The sequence below is a fragment of the Microtus ochrogaster genome, chromosome 8, assembly GCF_000317375.1.
Source record: "Microtus ochrogaster isolate Prairie Vole_2 chromosome 8, MicOch1.0, whole genome shotgun sequence".
Lineage (NCBI taxonomy): Eukaryota > Metazoa > Chordata > Mammalia > Rodentia > Cricetidae > Microtus > Microtus ochrogaster.
The window spans coordinates 865,238-884,883 of record NC_022015.1 but is presented as its reverse complement, the minus strand read 5'-3'; the positions used below and the strand labels follow the sequence as shown (position 1 = coordinate 884,883).

At 43.1% G+C, this 19,646-nt stretch overlaps 1 protein-coding gene across 8 annotated transcripts in view; it reads left to right on the top strand.

Annotated features, from left to right (window-relative positions):
- St5 (suppression of tumorigenicity 5) overlaps positions 1-19,646 on the top strand; it is a 188,945-nt gene that overhangs the window by 121,423 nt on the left and 47,876 nt on the right. For all 8 annotated transcript variants that reach the window (XM_026781256.1, XM_026781253.1, XM_013347691.2 and 5 more), the window contains one exon: positions 15,684-15,788. In XM_026781256.1, coding sequence (XP_026637057.1) covers positions 15,709-15,788 — 80 coding nt within the window. In that variant the 5' untranslated portion in view covers positions 15,684-15,708. The remainder of the gene's footprint in view (positions 1-15,683; positions 15,789-19,646) is intronic.

Genomic DNA, 19,646 nt, shown 5'->3' with positions numbered 1-19,646 from the left:
CCTTTTAATACCAGCACTCAAGAAGCAGAGGCAAGCAGATCTCTGTAAGTTTGAGGTCAGCCCTGTCTACAGAGCAAGTTTCAGGACAGGACTATACAGAGAAACTCTTGTCTTGAAAAAACAAAAAACACCTTATGGAATTCTGGTTTTAAAAAAAACCCAACCAACCAAACAAACAAACAAACAAGAAAAACTTACACAAATTGTCACTATCACTTCATTTATCCATTTCTTTAATTCATATTAATTGGTCTTTGTCATATACTGCTTACTCTAAATTCTGGGATATGCCATAATGGACAGCCCAATCTTTATTCGCCAGAGTACAGTTTGTAACTGAGAAATAGGGGACTAAAAGAAAGTTACAGTCTATGGGGTTCGAGAGATAGGAATTTCTTCTCATTTTCTGAGATCTTTGTCATGGACCATAGAAGGCTTATGGGATTCCTGCATATTAGGACCCGCCTGAATTCTGAAGGCAGTGACCACCCTTCCCCACCCCATCCTTCTCTCCTTCAGGGTAAACAGTGGTTCCTCTACTCATTTCCCCTATGATGGGCCCAAGTGCCCTTCTCCATCCCGGTCACTATCTGTAGGATGCAGCCCAAACAAATAAAGCCTGCCTCTCTGCCAGTGTGGAGCCCACAGCACAATGAAATGTCCCAAACATTGATTTCCAGGGAGCGGTACAGCCTGGAGCCACTCCCATGTTTCCGCTTTTCTCTGGCGTCCTTACACCCCAGGAGTAGAGGATGGAAAGAGAAGGCTCTGGCCTTGGTCAGACTTAGAATTTCTTAATAGTTGGTCCATCCTATATTAAAAACTCCTTTCTTTTATTTCTCCCCTGTTGTTTTCTTGTCTTTACACCCCATTTGGTATCCAGGCATATTCAACCTTTTCTATGGAGCGGTACAGCCTTGCTGCATGGGGCTTTCCTTTCCTTTCCTTTTCTGAGTGATTGCTTTCCATTCCTAGGGAAATGAGCATGAGAAATCAAATTCCTTTATATAACTGTGTTCTATTCTTGTCTTCTGTCACATTCTCTACCCCAGTCCCCCTTATTTCCAGACCCAAAATGAAAAAAGTTGAATCCTGTGACATCATAACAGTTGACTGTTGTATCAATAACAGTGATATCCAGCAAGGGAGGATTATGACTTTAAGAAAGAATGGAAGGGAGAGGGTAGCTTCATCTGAATAAAAGGGCATTTTTATGCAAATCTTCACCCAAAAAGCCTGGATTGGTCTTTCAGCGCCTGACTGCCCTCTTTGGTTCCCATTGCACTCTGTCTCTATGGATTAATGGTTTGGTTTGTGGGCATTGCAATGCCCAATCTGAGTGTGGGGGAGTCCCCTGCTGGCTGGTTGGCTTCTGGACTGGCTTTGGGTTTTATCTATGAGACATGTGCTGACATAGAGACATAGAGCTAGGAATGGTGTTTACAGGGAGCCTCAGAGCCTGGGATGAGCCAGATGTGCAGATGTGCATGATCCCTAGGCTGAGAGAAAGCCACTGGTGCAAGCAGTTTTCCTCAGGCCATGGGGCAGTTATGTTCTTGGGACATGCTGCCCATAGACGTGAGTGTTGCAGCCTGCTGCTTCTGAGGCAGGTTGGGGCCTGCCCAGGAACTCCTTCATGATTCCTTAACACTGAGACTTAAAAACACCTGCCTCAGAGGATTCTAAACTTCCTTAGTTCATGGGTTTTGATGTTTCAGTAACTTTTTTTTAAAAACTAGTACCCATAGGCCCAAAGAGCTAATAACTCATTTTTAAGCACTTGTGCATAAACAGTTTTGTATTACTATATATTTATCCTAACAAAGTGAGTAGTTGTCTGAAAAAAAACTACATAAATTGAAAGGAAAAATATTTTTATTTCATTCTTAAAGGACCACAGTTACTTACTAATGGGATCTACTGAGTGCTGTGTAGTTTCCTGGATTCAACATTGCCACCCACATTTCCATGCTGCTCTTCGCGCGGTACTTGCTTTTTATCATAGCAACTGTTGAAAAGCAGTTTTACAAAGACATGACATCTTTTAAAAGAATGTAGAGCGGTCTGATAGTCAAACCTAGCTTGTGTGGTAGCTAACCGAAGTTGAGGATTTCTTTTTCCCCCAGATTTATATGTGGCAGTACTCCTGTACTACATTTTGCAGCAGGGTCTCACTGTGTCATCAAACTGTTATCATCATGTATTCTTTTTTTTTAATGGGTACTGGGAATTGAACCCAAGTCCTCTGGAAGAACAGCCAGTTCTTTTAAGCGTGGAGCCATCTCTCCAGCTCCCCCCACCCCAGGCTGTTCTCAATTTCTGTGCTCCTGTCTCAACCTTCCAAGTTCTGAAGTTAGAGATGTGTGCCACCATACTTAGCCCTTTACCATTTCTTGATATTCCTACTCTGTAGAATAATATTCCTGAGTTGCTGAGCTCTATGTCTTTTTTTTATTGATTTTTATTGAGTTCTACATTTTTCTCTGCTGCCCTCCCTGCCTCTTACCTCCCCCTTTCAACCCTCCCCCAAGGACCCTATGCTCCCAATTTACTCACGAGATCTTGTCTTTTTCTACTTTCTACTTCCCATGTAGATTAGATCTATTTAAGTCTCTCTTAGTGTCCTCATTGTTGTCTAAGTTCTCTGGGATTGTGGTTTGTAGGATGGCTTTCTTTGCTTTGTGTTTAAAAACCACCTATGGGCCGGGCTATGGTGGCACACGCCTTTAATCCCAGCACTCGGGAGGCAGAGGCAGGTGGATCTCTGTGAGTTTGAGACCAGCCTGGTCTACAGAGCTAGTTCCAGGACAGGCTCCAAAGCCACAGAGAAACCCTGTCTCGAAAAACCAAAAAATAAAAAAATAAAAACCACCTATGAGTGAGTACATGTGATAATTGTCTTTCTGTGTCTAGGTTACATCATTCAAAATAATATTTTCTAGCTCCATCCATTTTCCTGCAAAATTGAAGCTCTCATTATTTTTTTCCGCTGTGTGAATGTACACATTTTTCTTATCCATTCTTCTGTCGAGGGGCATTTAGCGTTTCCAGGTTCTGGCTATGGCAAACAAAGCTGCTATGAACATAGTTGAACACATGTCCTTTTGGCACAATTGAGCATCCTTTGGATATATACCCAAAAGTGGTATTACTGGGTCTTGAGAAAGGTTGTTTCCTAATTTTCTGAGAAATCGCCACACTGACATCCAAAGGGGTTGTACCAGCTTGCATTCCCACCAGCAATGCAGAAGTGTTCCCTTTACCCCACAGCTTCTCCAGCATAAGTTGTCATCGGTATTTTTGATCTTGGCCATTCTTACAGGTGTAAGATGGAATGTTTTGATTTGCATTTCTCTGATGACTAAGGATGTTGAACATTTCCTTAAGTGTCTTTCAGCCATTTTAGATTCCTCTGTTGAGAGTTCTCTGTTTAGGTCTGTACTCCAATTTTTACAATTGGGTTATTTGTTCTTTTGATGTCCAATTTCTTGAGTTCTTTGTATATTTTGGAGATCAGACCTCTGTCTGATGTGGGGTTAGTGAAGATCTTTTCCCATTCTGTAAGCTGTCGTTTTGTCTTGTTGACCGTGTCCTTTGCTTTACAGAAGCTTTTCAGTTTCAGGAGGTCCCATTTATTAATTGTTTCTCTCAGTGTTATATAACCAGTAGGGGTTATATTTAGGAAATGGTCTCCTGTGCCAATGCATTCAAGTGTATTTCCCACTTTCTCTTCTATAAGGTTCAGTTTGGCTGGCTTTATGTTGAGGTCTTTGATCCATTTGTACTTGAGTTTTGTGCATGGTGATAGATATGGGTCTATTTTCATTCTCCTACATGTTGATATCCAGTTATGCCAGCACCACTTGTTAAATATGATTTCTTTTTTCCATTTGATAGTTTTTACTTCTTTGTCAAAAATTGGGTGTTCGAAGATGTGTGGATTGATATCTGGGTCTTCTTTTCGGTTCCATTGGTCCTCCTGTCTGTTCTTATGCCAATACCAGGCTGTTTTCAGTACTGTAGCTCTGAAGTAGAATTTGGAATCAGGGATTTTGATGCCCACAGAAGTTCTTTTATTGTACAGGATTGTTTTGGCTATCCTGGGTTTTTTGCTTTTCCATATGCAGTTGAGTACCGTTCTTTTGAGGTCTGTGAAGAATTTTGCTGGGATTTTGTTGGCATTACGTTGAATCTGTAGATTGCTTTTGGTAAGAGAGCTCTATGTCTTGTTTATGGTGTGAAAACATTTTACTGAAATATGAGAGTAGACATAACAATATGTATATATCCAGGTCCAACAGCTTTTTTTTTTTACAAATGAACTCATGTAACCAAAACCTTGGTCCAGAAACAGAATATTACCAGTATTCCAGAGCCACTGTCTCAGTTTCCATGTAGTTACATCTCATGGATGCCCCAGTGTCCTGACTTATAACAGCATAGTTTCTTTTTTCCACATTTTTCAGATTTATTTTGTGTGTGTGAGTGCTTTACCTGCATGTATGTGTACCAGGTGAGTGATGGTGGAAGCAAAGAGGGTGCCCTAGAACTAGTTTCAGATGGTTGTGTGACATCATGTAGGTGCTAAGAACCAAACCTAGGTCGTCTGCAAAAGGAACAAATGCTTTTTTAAAAAAAATTTTTTGTGCCTTTCATAACATGCCTCCAAATCACACCCATCCCCTCCCAAATAAAATAAAATAAGATTTAGAGAAAAGGAGAAAAAATAAAGCAAAAAGGGGGGGGGCATATTGGTTCACGGAAGCTGCCGTGTGACACAGTGAGTCACTTAGTAAACCCCTTTATCCATATATATTTACATGCAGGCATTTATCACAAAAAAATCATTGGTCTGGTTCAAGGCCCTGGGTCTCTGCTGCACCATTGATGGTACGCCCTCACTGGGATTCTTTCTGGACAGCCCATTGTTGTCCTATGTCATGGAGACCCTGCTGTCCCGGATCCACAGGACTGTCTCTCCCTGCCACCCTCCCACCCCCACCGTGCTCTAGCAGATTACAGATGGGGTGGGCCAGCACCTAATCTTGGTTCTGGGCCTGGAAGTTGCAGAGTTGGTCAGACCGCCAGATCTCTCCTGTCTTCGCTACCAGGGTGAGCTCTCCAGCATTATCCTGGCTCGTTTACCCCTTGCAGTAATGAAGAAGGGGCAGGGCCAGTTCTCTAACTTTCACATCCTCAGGGGTGTTTCTCCCACACCTACACCTTCAGGGCCCACTCTACTGTGTTGCCCAGTCAAGGTATAGGGGCCACTCTGGAGTACTGCATATGATGGACAAGGATAGCTCTCCTGCTCTTAGGACATCAGGACCAGCTCTCCCACCTGCTTCGCATTGATGGGTGGGGACATAGCCCCTCCCCTGCCCATTCTGCCACAAGACAGATGAGTAGTAAGGGACAGCTCTGCCATGCTCACAACATCCGGGTTGGCTAACCCACACCTCTGCCAACAGGATCAACTCTACTACTGTCCAGGCAAGGTGCAGGGCCTCCTCTTCCGAGACAGCAGATGGTTTTAACTGCTGAGCCATCTCTCTAGCTGCAGCATAAATTTACAGGCTACTTTTGTATTTTCCACATACAGAATTATACAGGATATTCTTATTCACAATATTTCAAAGATTTATTCTCATTGTGGGTAGCTGTATGTAGTAATATGAGCGGCGGGGCTGTGTCCCCAGCACCCTAGCCGCCTGGCTAGCTTATGCCCCGAAATAACAACACACAAATTGTAGTCTTTTAAACACTGCTTGGCCCATTAGCTCTAGCCCTTACTGGCTAATTCTGATATCCCGATCAACCCATCTCTAATAATCTGTGAGCACCGGTCTTACCGGGAAGATTCTAGCCTACGTCCATCCTGGGTTGGAGCTTCATCGCGTGTGTCTGGCCGGGAGCGGGGCATGGCATCTCTGCTGCAGAGAGCAGAGCTGTCGAGTCTGAGCTCACTTCCTCTTCCTCCCAGCATTCTGTTCTGTTTACTCCACCCACCTATGTTTTAACCTATGAGGGCCACGCAGTTTCTTTATTGCTTAACCAATGAAATCAACAGATTGATAGATGACACTCCCACATCAGCTGTATATCATATATTCCCATTGCTTTATAGTATTCTGTTATATAGTATACCATAATTTACTTCCATTCTTCTGACAGTGGTCATTTGGGAGGCTTTCTGTTTCAGCATTATTATGAATGATGTTGTTTCTTATACTTGTCATTAGTGCATGTGTTTACATTTCTGTTGGAGAGATGTGTGCATGTGCATGCATGTGTTTTATTATATCCCTTCTCATAAGTTTAGTATGTTAATCATATTACATTGTGATTATAATTTGCATTCCTTGATGACTAATGAAATTGGCTGCCTTTCCATGTATCTCTTAGCCAGTTGTATATAATCTCTGGTGGAGCATCTGAACTGTTTTGTTTGTTTGTTTGTTTGTTTTGATTGATTTGTTGAAGTTATTTTTATATATCCTAAACACAAGTCTTATGCAGGTGCATATACACACAGAGATATGGACCATCTTCTCCTACTCTGTGCCTTTCTTTTCCATTCTCTAAATGGCAGTTTTTAAAGTTTTTTGTTTTTTTGTTTTGTTTTTGCTTTTCAAGACAGGGTTTCTGTAGCTTTGGAGCCTGTCCTGGAACTAACTCTTGTAGACAAAGCTGGCCTTGAACTCACAGAAATCTGCCTGCCTCTGCCTCCCAAGTGCTGTGATTAAAGGTGTGCACTGCTACCACCCTGTGCCACTCCGTGGCAGTTTTTTAATGCAGTCTCACTTGTCATTGTTTTCTGTTGTGACTTTCTACCCTGTTTAAGAGCGCTGTGCTTTCCTCCAAGGTATCCTTGGCTTCTGTTTCCCTGGTTCTTCCCCCTTGCAGTTCTTCTCGCCCCCTACTTCCTGAAGACTCTGTCACCCCAGGAGCACTCTGTCATAGCTCTTACATTGTGCAGCATCTACTCTTGCTTGTCTAAAGCCAGATGAGGAGCTCAAGGGCAGGAACCAGAGCATAGTATAGGAGTTGGGAAGACACTTTCAGAGGGTTTGAGTAAAAGGGGGCAGTAGAAGCATGGCCATTCCTTTTTCTATTTCACTTACAGCATTTTCCAGACTTACTTCAATCTGTACTCCCTTTTGATAAGCATAAAGATTTCCCACACCTTCGGGGTCTTCTGCAGGTTGAGAGTTACAGTGCTGCACAGAGGATTAACCAGTAGTGTCCCAAACACTAGACATTAGGAAAGAAGCCCAGCCAGCAAAAAGTCCTGTGCACTGTATAGCTGGAAAATCTTCTCAAAGAGTAAGTGTGGTTGAGTTTGCGGTTTTCAGAAAGTATGAGTCCCCTTTGAGTGTTCTTAATGGGTCTGGCTGGTGCACATAACCAGCACTTCATTTGAAGGCTTGTTTGGGTGTCCCACTCTAAGAGATGGATATGAGTAATGGAGTCCAAACCTGCCTACTTTATCCAAGAATAGCCACACTGAGGTGACAGCAAATGTTTTTCAAAGCCCTGCTAGGTACTAAGAATTGTTCTAGGCATGGAGGAAGGAGCAGTAAATAAAGACAAAACCAATGCCTAGGGTCATTGAATTTCATATACATAAAAGTAGAAATGAGAGTGTTGGATGATGACAGATGTTGCAGGGGAAAATAGAAATGACAAAGTAGAGTGCTGATGGAATAGTGGGAAACGGTTTTAATTTTGTGTAGTATGCTCAGGGTAGAAGTCTCATGGGGAAGATAGCTCTAACCAAAAAGACTTGAGGAATGGGAGAATAACAGCTTGTTGGATAATGTGCTATAGTTAGCAAAGATATGAAGGTCCCTACCATAGGAATATATGTGCTAGGCATGTTTAAGAACATTATAAGGAAACAGTCTGACTGGAAGGAGAACATAGGGAAGAGGGTAACCAAAATGAGGTCACGGACATAATAGGGATTCTAATAGTGAAGGGACTTTTACTTTTTTTTTAAATTTTTATTTTATTTTATACACATTGGTGTTTTGTCTTCATATATGTCTGTGTGAGGGTGTTGGATCCCATGGAACTGAAGTCACAGACAGTTGTGAGCTGCCATGTGGGTGCTGGGAATCAAACCCTGGTTCTCTGGAAGAGCAGGGTTTTTTTTGTTTTGTTTTGTTTTGTTTTGTTTTGTTTTTCAAGACAGGGTTTCTCTGTGGCTTTTCCTGGAACTAGCTTTGTAGACCAGGCTGGTCTCGAACTCACAGAGATCCGCCTGCCTCTGCCTCCCGAGTGCTGGGATTAAAGGCGGAAGAGCAGTCTTAATCACTGAGCCATCTCTCCAGCCCCAGGAAAGGCCTCTTAAATCACTCTGGCTTTGACTTTGAGAAGCTATGTTTTTGGAGCTATATATTTGGAGCTATATTTTTAGGGTCTTTTTTTTTTTAACATCTACATCCATGTTGGTGGAGTAACTGTGGTAGAGGTAGCTTATCAGGAGAAACAGTCATCTGAAGAAATGAGGACAAACACCAAGGTGTCAGAATGAGGAAAGCTCAACCTTTGCAGCATGTCTTTCCTCTGTCCTTCCTAGATGGCAATTCACTAGTGTTCATCTTCTCACTGCAGAGGTTGGGTCTTTGCATTGTGCTACAGATGAGTAAGTAGAAGTACTCAGCCTTTTCCAGTACCTTGAGCTGTTTCTGTTTCCTTGACCTCCACTGAGATGGTGCAGCTTATGGGAAGTATGCTCTTTCAAGGCACAGGAGGCCTCTTGCTGTCAGTCAGCTTAAGCTTAACTAGATGGGAGCGCTTGAGAAGGGTGAATATGAGGTCAAGATTTAGGGGGGCAGGAAAGGCTCCAGAAAAAAAGCTGACATCTGGCCTGGGTACTTAAGAAAGAAGGGGGGAGAGGACATGCCAGAGAGATGAACTTGCTGAATAAACGCTTGGAGGCATCAGTATTCCTGGAATGGAATACAGGGAGTGGCATTCTCTGTTGTCTGGTATGGCTGCCCTAGGAAAGACACTGACTAAGATTAGGACCGTGACCTCTGCATTGCTGTCTTTATTATGGACCTGCTCCATTCTTTTTGCTCAAGTGACAGAAGACAGGAGTTAGTCCCTCAGAGCAGTACAAGCCTCCATTGTTTTCTGAAGTGGTAACAAGTCATTAGACAGTGTGGGCTCCCTTGTCTTGCCAGTGCAAGGCAGAGCTGCTGGCCGGGAGCTGAGTGTGGGGATTGGCAGCAGCAGTTGTATGGAGGGTTTCGAGACTGTCTTGGCACCAGACAGATTTCCTTTGGCCTAGAATTGCCTCATGATCACTCACCCCAGATCAGGTCTTCGGGAAGTGTTTAACTTCAGCTTCAATCTACAGAGTCTGTGTTCCAGTGGAAAGGGCCATCTGGCAGGAAGAGGGATTGGAAATTGGTTGAGGTTGAGGAGGAGGCTGGGAAAGCAGTGTAGGGGTGACGAGTGGACTGTAAAGAGTTTTTTTTTCTCATTCAACAACAAGAACAACAAAATTATTTTTTTCCTGTGGGTGGTTTTTCAGCCACTTTTGAGTCCTGTAAAAAACCCCTGGTGATCCTTTAGCCTCTAGCCAACAAACCCTGCGTCCTTTCTACCTTGATAGGCTCTCTGCACTTGGGAAGAGTGTGGATGGCGAAGGAGAAAAGGGTCTTTTGGTTTGGAAGGGATTGTTTCAGTTTTTAGAAGTCCTTTCTGGTGCCCTTTCTTAGACATCTTATTCCCTCCCAGTCATCCTGGTTCACCTACCTACTCTCCTTTCCCTTGCTCATTGCTAGGCATAGCACAGCCAGACACCCAGTCTAATGTTGACCTTCTCTGTGTGTAGCTGCGGCACATGGAGGCACGGCTGAAGATTCAGTCTCCAAGAAAAAGCCAGAGGGTTTTTTCAAGTTTCAAGTCTATTTCTAGGATCCTTTTTATCTTTCTGAGAATCAGGAAGAGAGTTGACTGGGAAAGAACCCAGAGAAGGAAGGGTATGCATAGCCTCTTCCTAGGAGCAGGAGAGCTTTTCCACAGTTAGCAGGGATCTTCTTTGCTTCATGAATAGCTGATTATGTGGGGATCCAGAAGACGCTGAAGTGCTGAGGATAAGGGTGAAGTCGCATAGAGAGCAAAGGCTCATCCTAGTTCAGCTGTTGTTAAGCTTCTTCCAAAAGGAGTTCCAATGTTAATTGCTAGGACTCTGGAAAAATGTGAAAGACTTGTAGGCCCTCTTTGGGAAGCTGCCGGACTATTCCTCTGTCTCTTTGGACAGAGTCTGTGGATGAGGAAGTCGTTGGTAAGTGGGTACAGAGGATCAGAGTAGGTGTTTTGTGGACATAATGAGCAGGTAAGTGGGCCCTGAGGTCAGACCATAGCTGTGTGTTGTCTGGTGACAGTCCTATAATTTTGTTGGTTGCAATGTTGTGGCTAAAATTAAGTTCTTATACCACACGTGAAAGCTCAGGTTCCTTTGTCATCTTTTCTGTCCCTTTTGTGCTGCTTCATAAGCTGTGACCTTCACACAAGTCAATTGTAGGAAATTAAAGAAATGGAGGTATTAGTAGAACTTTTCCGTTGTTTAGAGGCTTCCTTTGTTAGATGTCTTTTTAAATTTTTATTTGTGTCTCTATGTACATAAGTATATGTAAACATGGCCAGAAGTCAAAGTTGAGTGTTTTTCTCAATAGCTCTCCATCTTATTTTTCTAAGTCAGGGCCCCTCACTGAACCTGGAACTTGGCGATTGGTTAGACTGACTTGCCAGCAAACCCCAGGGATCCTCCTCTTTCTGCTTCCACAGTATTGGGGTACAGGTGTATGCCACTGTGCCCAGCTCTTACATATGTGCTGGGGCTCCAAAATCGGGTCCTCATGCTTGTGCAGCAAGCTTTTTACCCACTGAGCTACCTCCCAGCTTGTTGGGTGTCTTGACTACTCGCTAGTAAAAAGAAAAGAAGAGTGATGAGCAGTTTCTGTTTCCTGACAGTGGCCATTGTAACACCAGCGTGGGGGAAGCTTTCCTTACTTGCTCATCTCTTTTTCTCCATTCTCAGGGTTCTGCAAAGTCATGTTGCATGCACAATTATATCTGCAGGAAGTTACTGAAGGGACATTAATCTAGTGGGGGAACACTGGTTTTGGGTTTTTTTTTTGTTGTTTGTTTGTTTGTTTTGTTGACTGTTCTCAGAGGCTGGGCATCCCTGAGAAAGATCTCTCTTCAGAGATTAATGTTATTATCTTATGATTTCTATTATTTACTATCTATAATGATTAGTGTGCATATGCAGGTATTATGTGTATGAATGTTGTTGCTCCTGTATAATGGCTTATGTGTGGAAGTCATATGAGAACTTTCAGGAATTGGTTTTCTCCTTCCACCTTTTTGTGGGTTTCAGGTATTGAACTCAGGCTGTCAAGCTTGAATAGCAAGTATGGTTGCCTGCTGGGCCATCTCAATGACTCCCTCTTGAACTTTTGAGATCCCTCTTGAATTGTGGGTTAGAATGTATTACTTGTTGAAGGCTGAACTGGGCAAAAGCAAGAAACTTCCAGAAGGTCTGGGGATTCCAGACAGCCAAGAGGCTATACCATGCACTGGTACAAGCTTCTTTTCTCTGCACTGCTCCTGCGTACTATCTAAGAAGTTTTGTGTGCTTGTGCTATGGCCCAGCTTCCTAGTACTCCCTGCTGAGATACAGGCCTAGAGCTGTACTGGGAAAGCTAGCCAGGTACAGGCAGAGGGCTAGGGTTGTCAGTGCTGGCATGGAGAACAGTTTAAATGGGCTCTGGCCAACTACTATTGCACAAAAATGTCAATTGCTTTGGCAGATTTTCTAGTTTTCAAGAGAAGTTAGAACCTCAATTTTTATTGACACTCAACTTTTTAAATGTTTGACCACTAATTTGGGTTATTTAAAAATAAAGGGAAGTCTTGATAAGACTTAGCTTTCCTCTTGTGGGCCACAGTTTATGTCCTCCAGTTAAGCTGCTCTTCCAAGGAGTTTAGAAGTGGGGACAAAGCAAGAAAAGAAATGTCTAGCTACTAGAATGAATGGCAGGAAACATTGTTTTGAAATACAAGGAATACAGTTAGTTGTTAGCTGAAAAAACTGTTAGATGGGGTATGGTTAGTGCTTGCATAAAACCCAGTTATGTTGAGGATCAAGGGTTGAAGAAACGATGGTTTCTGGAGGAGCGAACAAGTGTTCATCTTCTGTTTGTTCACAGTTGAGCAAATCTTGGGAAGAGTGAGCGGTGACGTCAGACCTTTCTGAGAACTCACTTGTTGTAGGACACAGATTTCCACATGTAAGGTATCTAAGACTAGCCTAAAATGCTTACTAGGAATGCAATTTTCTGGTCCCATCCCTACAGATTCCCATTGAAATGGTGGAAATGGATCCGAGGACTCTGCATCTTTTTGATAAGCCCCTCTGTAATCTTAAAGAAAGTGGACTATAAAGCCAGAAAACTATAGTAATTTGGGAATCACTTAATTACCCTGGAGCTAAATTTCCTAATTATAAATATAAGGCTGTATTATTCCTACCTCATAGAATGGTAAGAATTGAATTAGAAGATTCCTGAAGCCAAAATGGAGCTGGGGCCTAAGATGGCCCACTTAGGCCCCAATTCCTGACTTCCATTTTCTTGTTGTGTTACTTGGGTGGCTTGTTCCCTGTTCTATATCTTGGCGTCCTCTATAAAGTGTAAATAATAATACTAGGGCTGGAGAAATGGCTCAGTGGTTAAGAGCACTAACTGCCCTTCCATTGGTCTGGAGTTCAATTCCCAGCAACCACATGATGGCTCACAACCGTCCATAATGAGATCTGGTGCCCTCTCCTAGCATGCAGGCATACATGAAGACGGAACACTGTATACATAATAAATAAATCTTTAAAAAATGATAATAATAGTAGTACCTACTTCACGAGGGTGTCCAAAGGATTCAATGTTTTAATATATGTGAAGTGCCTTTAGTTTTAGCTACTATAATTGCAGAAGGAATCTTGCAGCATATAAACACACCTTAATATTTTCTTTAGGTTAGTTTCCTATGAGTAACAAACAAATTAAGGCTTATGGGGTTTATTTAGGGTTTTTATTACTGTGATGAAACACAATGACCAAAAACAACTTGAGGAGGAAGGGGCTTATTTTGCTTATACTTGTATATCACAGTTTAATCAGACAGTCAGGGAAGGAACAGGACAAAAACCTGGAGGCAGGAACTGATGCAGAGGCGATAGAGGAGTGCTGCTTACTGCCTTGTTCCTATTGCTTCCTCGGTCTACATTCTTACAGTACCCATGACCACCAGCCTAGAAATGCATTGCCCATAGTGATCTGGGCCCTCCCACATCAACTAGTGATCAACAAAATGCACCATGGGTTTGCCCACAGGCCTCTACCTGCTAAAATATTTTGCTTGGCCAAAATGTAAGTTTTAAATATGATTTTGGGGGCTGGCAAATGACTCATCAAGTAAGGTACCTGTTACCAAGCCTGACAAACTGAGTTGGATCCCTGGAACCCGCATAGTGGAAGAAGAGAACTCTCTGGAAGTTGCCCTCTGACCTCCACACAAACCATAGCACATGCATACATGTGCCCACACATGCACACAAAATAATGTAATAAAATTTGGAAAGATTAAAATACTGATTTGTGTATCCTGCAAACCATTTTGAACTTACTATATGAAAAAAAAAAAACCTTTGACAAAAACCTGAAACAATCCATTTATAAGGAAGAAAGTTTTATTTTGGCACATAGTTTCAGAAGTTGTAGTACATGGTCACTTTGGGCCTGTGGAGGCACAATATATTACAGTGGGACCATGTGGTACAGTACACCTATTCACTTCATGATTTCTGGGAAGTAAGCACAGTGTCCTACTTCTAGGCTCCACTTCCAAAAGTTTGACCACCTCCCGGTAGTACCACAGGCTGTAGACCCAGCATTCAACACATGTGCCTTTCAAAGAAATGTTCAAGATCAAAACTGTACCCTTTGTAATGGTTTAAGTAAAATGCTGTGGATCCCCGGTTAACAGCAGTGGGCAATGGGCCATGAGACCACGCCACAGGTCCCCAAGTGGATGCAGTGGGCAGTGGGCCATGAGACCACTCCACAGATCCCCAAGTGGCTGCAATGGGCAGCGGGTTCCGAAACCTCGGCAGGCCACGAAGACAGCCGGGTCCCAGGCAGGAAGCCACTTGGTGGGTGAGAGACCAAGACAGATAGGCATGCCATGCAGAGTGAGTTTATTTAGTGGGTTATGGAAGGGAAGGGGAGAAGAAGGAAGGAGAGAGAGAGAGAGAGAGAGAGAGAGAAACAGAGAAGGGGAGAGAGAGAGAGAGAAACAGAGAAGGGGAAGGGGAGAAGTGGAGAGAAGGGACAAAAGCTGCATCTGAGATGAGAGAGGGGGAGAGAGAGAGAAATAAAGGAAGGGACTCAGGCTGAAAGCTGAAGATCATCTTGCCTCAGTGGATGAGGGGAGTGGACATGGCTTGTCTTAAAGGGACAGGACAGACCTTTACACCCTTCACTTACTAGTTTAATGGGTTTTGTGTGGAGTCCGTGGGATTTTTTTAAATATACTTTCAAAATTATTCCATCTGCAAAATAATTATATTTACCTTTCCAATCTGGATAGGTCCTTAAGTTTCAACTTTTTTTTTCTCCCCATTTCATTATTTACCAAAAAATAATCCTTCGATGGTGACTCTTTTTACTATTATACCTGTGCATGTTATACAGATGGGCATTTCTTTTCATGTGTTTGAATGTTTTACCTGCATACCACTTATGTACCTGGTGCCCATGGAGGCCAGTAGAGGGTATTGTACCCCCTGGATTGGAGTTACTGACAGTTGGGAGCCTCCATGTGGGTGCTGGGAATTGAACCTGGAAGTCCTCTGTAAGAACAACTGGGGCTTTAGCTACCGAACCATCTCTCTAGTCCCAGGATAGGCTTTTGTTTTTGTTTTTACTTAATAAATATTTAAATACCTTATGTATATTTTATTTTAGTAGATATTAGGAAAACATGATTATTACTTCTAACCCCTGATTGTATGGTTTCTTTTAGATGCCACATTATCAGAATAGCCTTTCATGAACATGTCATATACCACTTCCTCTTCATTCTCCTTTCTTCACCCAGGCTTCAAACTACTTATCACTGCCTATTAAAATAATATGCACTTAGTAGTCAGCACAGGACATCTATGTGAGCTCATGAGGAGAGACCTTACTCTTTGCTGGATCACCATTTGGGCAGAGTTTCTCAGCAAATACTTTTTGAAGGAATGAATGGTTTATTGCTTAGGAAAAAAAGGCTAACTTTTTTTTAAAAAGAAAAGGAAATATTTCGGTTTTATCCATGAGTAATAAATAAATAATAGGGAAAGAGGTAGGAAAATACAGTAAAAATTATAAATGCGATGAATGATGGGAAACTTAAAAACAAGAAATAGAAATCATTTTCTCTGAGGCAACAAATTATCTGCTAGCTCACAGACTCTTCTCCACTAGAGGCCAGGGGTGGGAAAGTGGTTTTTGCCACTTGCCACAGGAACCCTTGTGGCCTTGATGGACCTCTCCAGAAGATACTTGAAGTGCTTCTGGCTGTCTGAGGAAACTTGGTTTACAGAAGTGTCGTCTTTGCAGGGCTCTGGATTTGCAGAGAGCCGACATGACCATGACTGCCAACAAGAACTCCAGCATCAATCATGGAGCCGGAGGCACTAAGGCCCCTCGGGAGACTCTGAGCAGGTAAGTACGGGCAGTGTACTTGTGGGACAAGGCATTGAGAATCTGCCAAATAGTGTGGGACCCAGGTAGGATCTTTGCCAGAGTATAAATATCGGTCATGACTGCTGATCATACCGTTTACTTGTTTGGGCCCAGCTTTTGCTGACCATTAGGTAGAAGTCTTGTCTGACACACACCATTTTCTAGTTCTAAAAATCTCTGTTTGGGATAGCAGCTAGGAACCTTAAAAGCAAGCTCTGCTTTGTACTGTGAGAGCCCTAGCATTCCAAGAACAGGACAGCAAGAAGCAGCTTAGAGAAGATGGGAACATTTTCTAGCCTGTGCTGGGGTGGTGGTGGGTAGGCAGTTACACATATTAGCGTAAGTTCCAAGCAGAAGTCTAATCTCTGTAATAACTTAGGCCTGGCCACAAAGAAAACAACTTGGGGAAGTTTAGTCAGTGTCTGCTATTATCTACTATCCTGTTGTTTTTATCCTCTTTGCAAAGGCGAAAATATAAGACTATAGAGAACGATTTTAGAATCTTACAGAACTGGGTTCAAATTTAAGCTCAAATAATTGACCAAATACTGAGATCTCGGAACTTTTTCTGGTGCTCTAAAGTCTTTGTTGACTCTTCTGTAAAATCACAGTAATAACAGTACCTGACTATCAGGGTTGCTGTGAGGATTCAGTGAGGGGACATGGCTGTGTTTAGCATAGGGGCTAGTAGTGTGAAGCTGCTGGAATAATGGCAGCTCCCACTATGATGTGCGATAAGGAGCTTCCAGAACTGGCATACCACTGTCTCTCTCTCTCTCTCTCTCTCTCTAATACTCTCATGACTTGGCCAAAACTGCATGCTGGTGTTCTGGAAGAACGTTTAGGCTAAAAGCCACAGATGTTTTCACAGCCTCTTCCGTGTATCTCAGATGGACAGATTTGGCTGGTAGGCTCTTGGTCACAAGGAGAGACAGGTGTGAGAACACTAAGCTGTGCTTGGATAGCACTAGCTCTTTCCTAATGTCTGGGCTGAACCCAGTGAGGGATGGCACCTTACGTTGGACTGAGGTGGTGTTGGATGTTTCACTCAGAGCTGGTGTCCAGATATGGCTAGCTTGATAAGACCCAAGACGTAGCATGTAGAGAGTGACTGGTATGAATGAGGAAGGGATTCCTCCACACTGTACATGTAAGACTTGGTCTTTGTTCAGTCTTATGGACCATGCCAATCACACAGGGCTTGGTAGACTGTATCTTCTTAAATATGTAGAGCTTTGGTTTTAGTCAAAAATATCTATAGCAAGACCAGTAAGAACTGGTCCCCAAACCAAACTCTTCCAAAGCATTAAGTGACTGAGACATTCTGCCTCTGGGGACCACTCTGTTGGGCTCAAACCACACTGATGACAAGTCTGTCTTGGTGTGTGCGAGCACAAGTTTGTACTCTTGGTCTATAACCCCTGATTCTTCCAAACACAATACACACTTTTGCACTGAATTTTGTACTGAATGTATAGTCCTCCTTCCATTGTGTCCTAAGTGCTAGGATTACAAGCTTGCACCACTACACACTTTCTTTTAAAAAAAAAAAAAGCTGGGTGGTAGTGGCGCATGCCTTTAACCCCAGCACTTGGGAGGCAGAGGCAAGTGAATCTCTTTGAGTTCAAGGCCAGCCTGGTCTACAAGAGCTAGTGCCAGGATAGGCTCCAAAGCTAAAGAGAAACTTTGTCTCGAAGAAAAAAAAAAGTCACTGTTATTAGGAATGAAATAAACACCTGTGATTGTATAATGTTATTCTTATATGTATTTGTACCATGTGCACACCTGGTGCATACAAACATCAGAACATCAGATACTCTGGAACTAGAGTTATAGACAGTTGTGAACTGCCACATAGGTGTTGGGACTGAATTCCAGTCCTCTGCAAGAGCATCCAGTGCTCAGAACCACTGTGTCATATGTCTGGCCCTCTACTTTTATTTTATTTACATGAATGTGTGTCTGTGTGTTAGATATGCACATGAATGTGGCTGCCCATGGAGTCAGAAAAGAGCATAGGATCCCACAGACCTAGAGAGGTTGTGTGTGGCCTTCCAGATGTGGGTGTTGGGAACTAAACTCTGGTTTTCTGGAGGAACAGCAACTCTTAACCACTGAGCCATCTCTCTGCCCCTAATTTTTCTTTTTTCCTTCTGATTTCCAACTTGGGATTTCAGAATTGCAGGATGTGCAGTGTTTACATTAAACTGCAAAGCAGAACCAGGACTGCTGACACATCCCCAGTTTCTATTTGGAATACACGCCTACATGCTTCCAAATGTTTTCAGGAACTGCTTTTCCTTTTAGTTTTCCAGCACAATTGCCATCCAAACACGCCGCCCAGTGTTTGTAAATATCTGAGCTTCAGATGTACCTTTGAAAAAGCACCTCTCCAGCCTCCTTCTGTGACTTCACTTCCTTCCTGCCACATTTCCACTCCTCTCCCTCCCTCCATTTCTGGGAACCTGGCTTTGTCTAGCCGTGTCCTTCACTCAAAGGTCACCCCTGAACCGTAGGTGTTTCATGGATGGACACTGTGATCCTGTGGTTTCTATGGCTGGCTTCATCTTAGCCACTGTCTCTGTGTTGTTGTGCTGGATGGAACAGGAGGTCACTGGTTCAATTAGGAAATCACTGTCTGTGAACTCTGAGGGCTCCTTTGAGTGCCAGCTCTGTGCTGACCACTGGGGAACAAAGAAAGGATGATCTACTCTCTTTCCAAGGTATTTACAATTTGACGCTCTTGGCATTTGAATATTGTAGTTTGACTTTTCAGTAGATTTGTTGGCAGTGACCTGGGGCCCTTTTATCATTGCCAGCACAAGAGTCGGGGGGCGGGGGAACAGACAACACAACATGTTGGTGTGGGCAGAAGTTTGATTGGAGAGGGCAGGGGTGTGGTGAGGGGTGGGGAGAACTCTTGGAATTGGAAACTGGTGGGTATGACCATATGGGACCCCAGTGCTACTGTTCAGATCTTTATTTGCAAGGCTTTATCTTTAGCTTGCTCATGGCTGTGCCTGATGCTGCCCCCAGCCAGTCTGGTCAAAGATCCTGGATTCTATTACTAAGATTTTAATTAGGTTTTCTGCACATCCCCCCCCCCCTTTTCCCTTTGATGCACAGGTGTGATTTAGTGGGAGCCTGTAGTAGGAAGAAAACATAAGCTTTGTCATTTGCTGTGTCTTGGCCTCCTGGATCATATTTCCTTTTCTCTTTGTGGGTGAGGCCAGTGAACACTTGCCTCTCCTCACCTGAAAGGCACAACCCTGCAGGCTGTTCCCACTCTCGCATCTACAGTTTGATGCCCAACTCAACAGGAGGAGGTGGGGTTCTCAAAGCTTCTCTAAATTGCAGAGGTCAGATTGTATTGGTGCTGATGACCTGGAGTGGAATCAGACTTGCAGATAAGGAAGTATTCTAGTTAGAGCTCCTTCACCAGCGCTGATGGGGCTCAGTTTGGTTACTTGCTGCTCTCAGATTTTACTTGTACTGTAGGGCCTGAACATTTCTACTAGAAACTCTAGTACCTAGGTCATAGCCATTTAGAAGTTAACCTGCCAGTCTCGTGTTTGGTGGCCTTGATTCTGGTTGTAGATTATAGGAAACCTGGGTATCTGCGTTCCCAAAGCCTGGAGCATTAACTGTCTTGTGGAAGGCACTGCCTATTTGTTGGTCACTTCATTAGGGAGGGTAGCCTCCTTTATTGAGCATAATCTGCTGGTAATGTCTTGATGATCCTTCTCTACTTTGGTCATTCTTCCCATCCACACTCAGTGATCTTTTATTTTTATTTTATTTTATTTATTTATTTATTAAAGATTTCCGTCTCTTCCC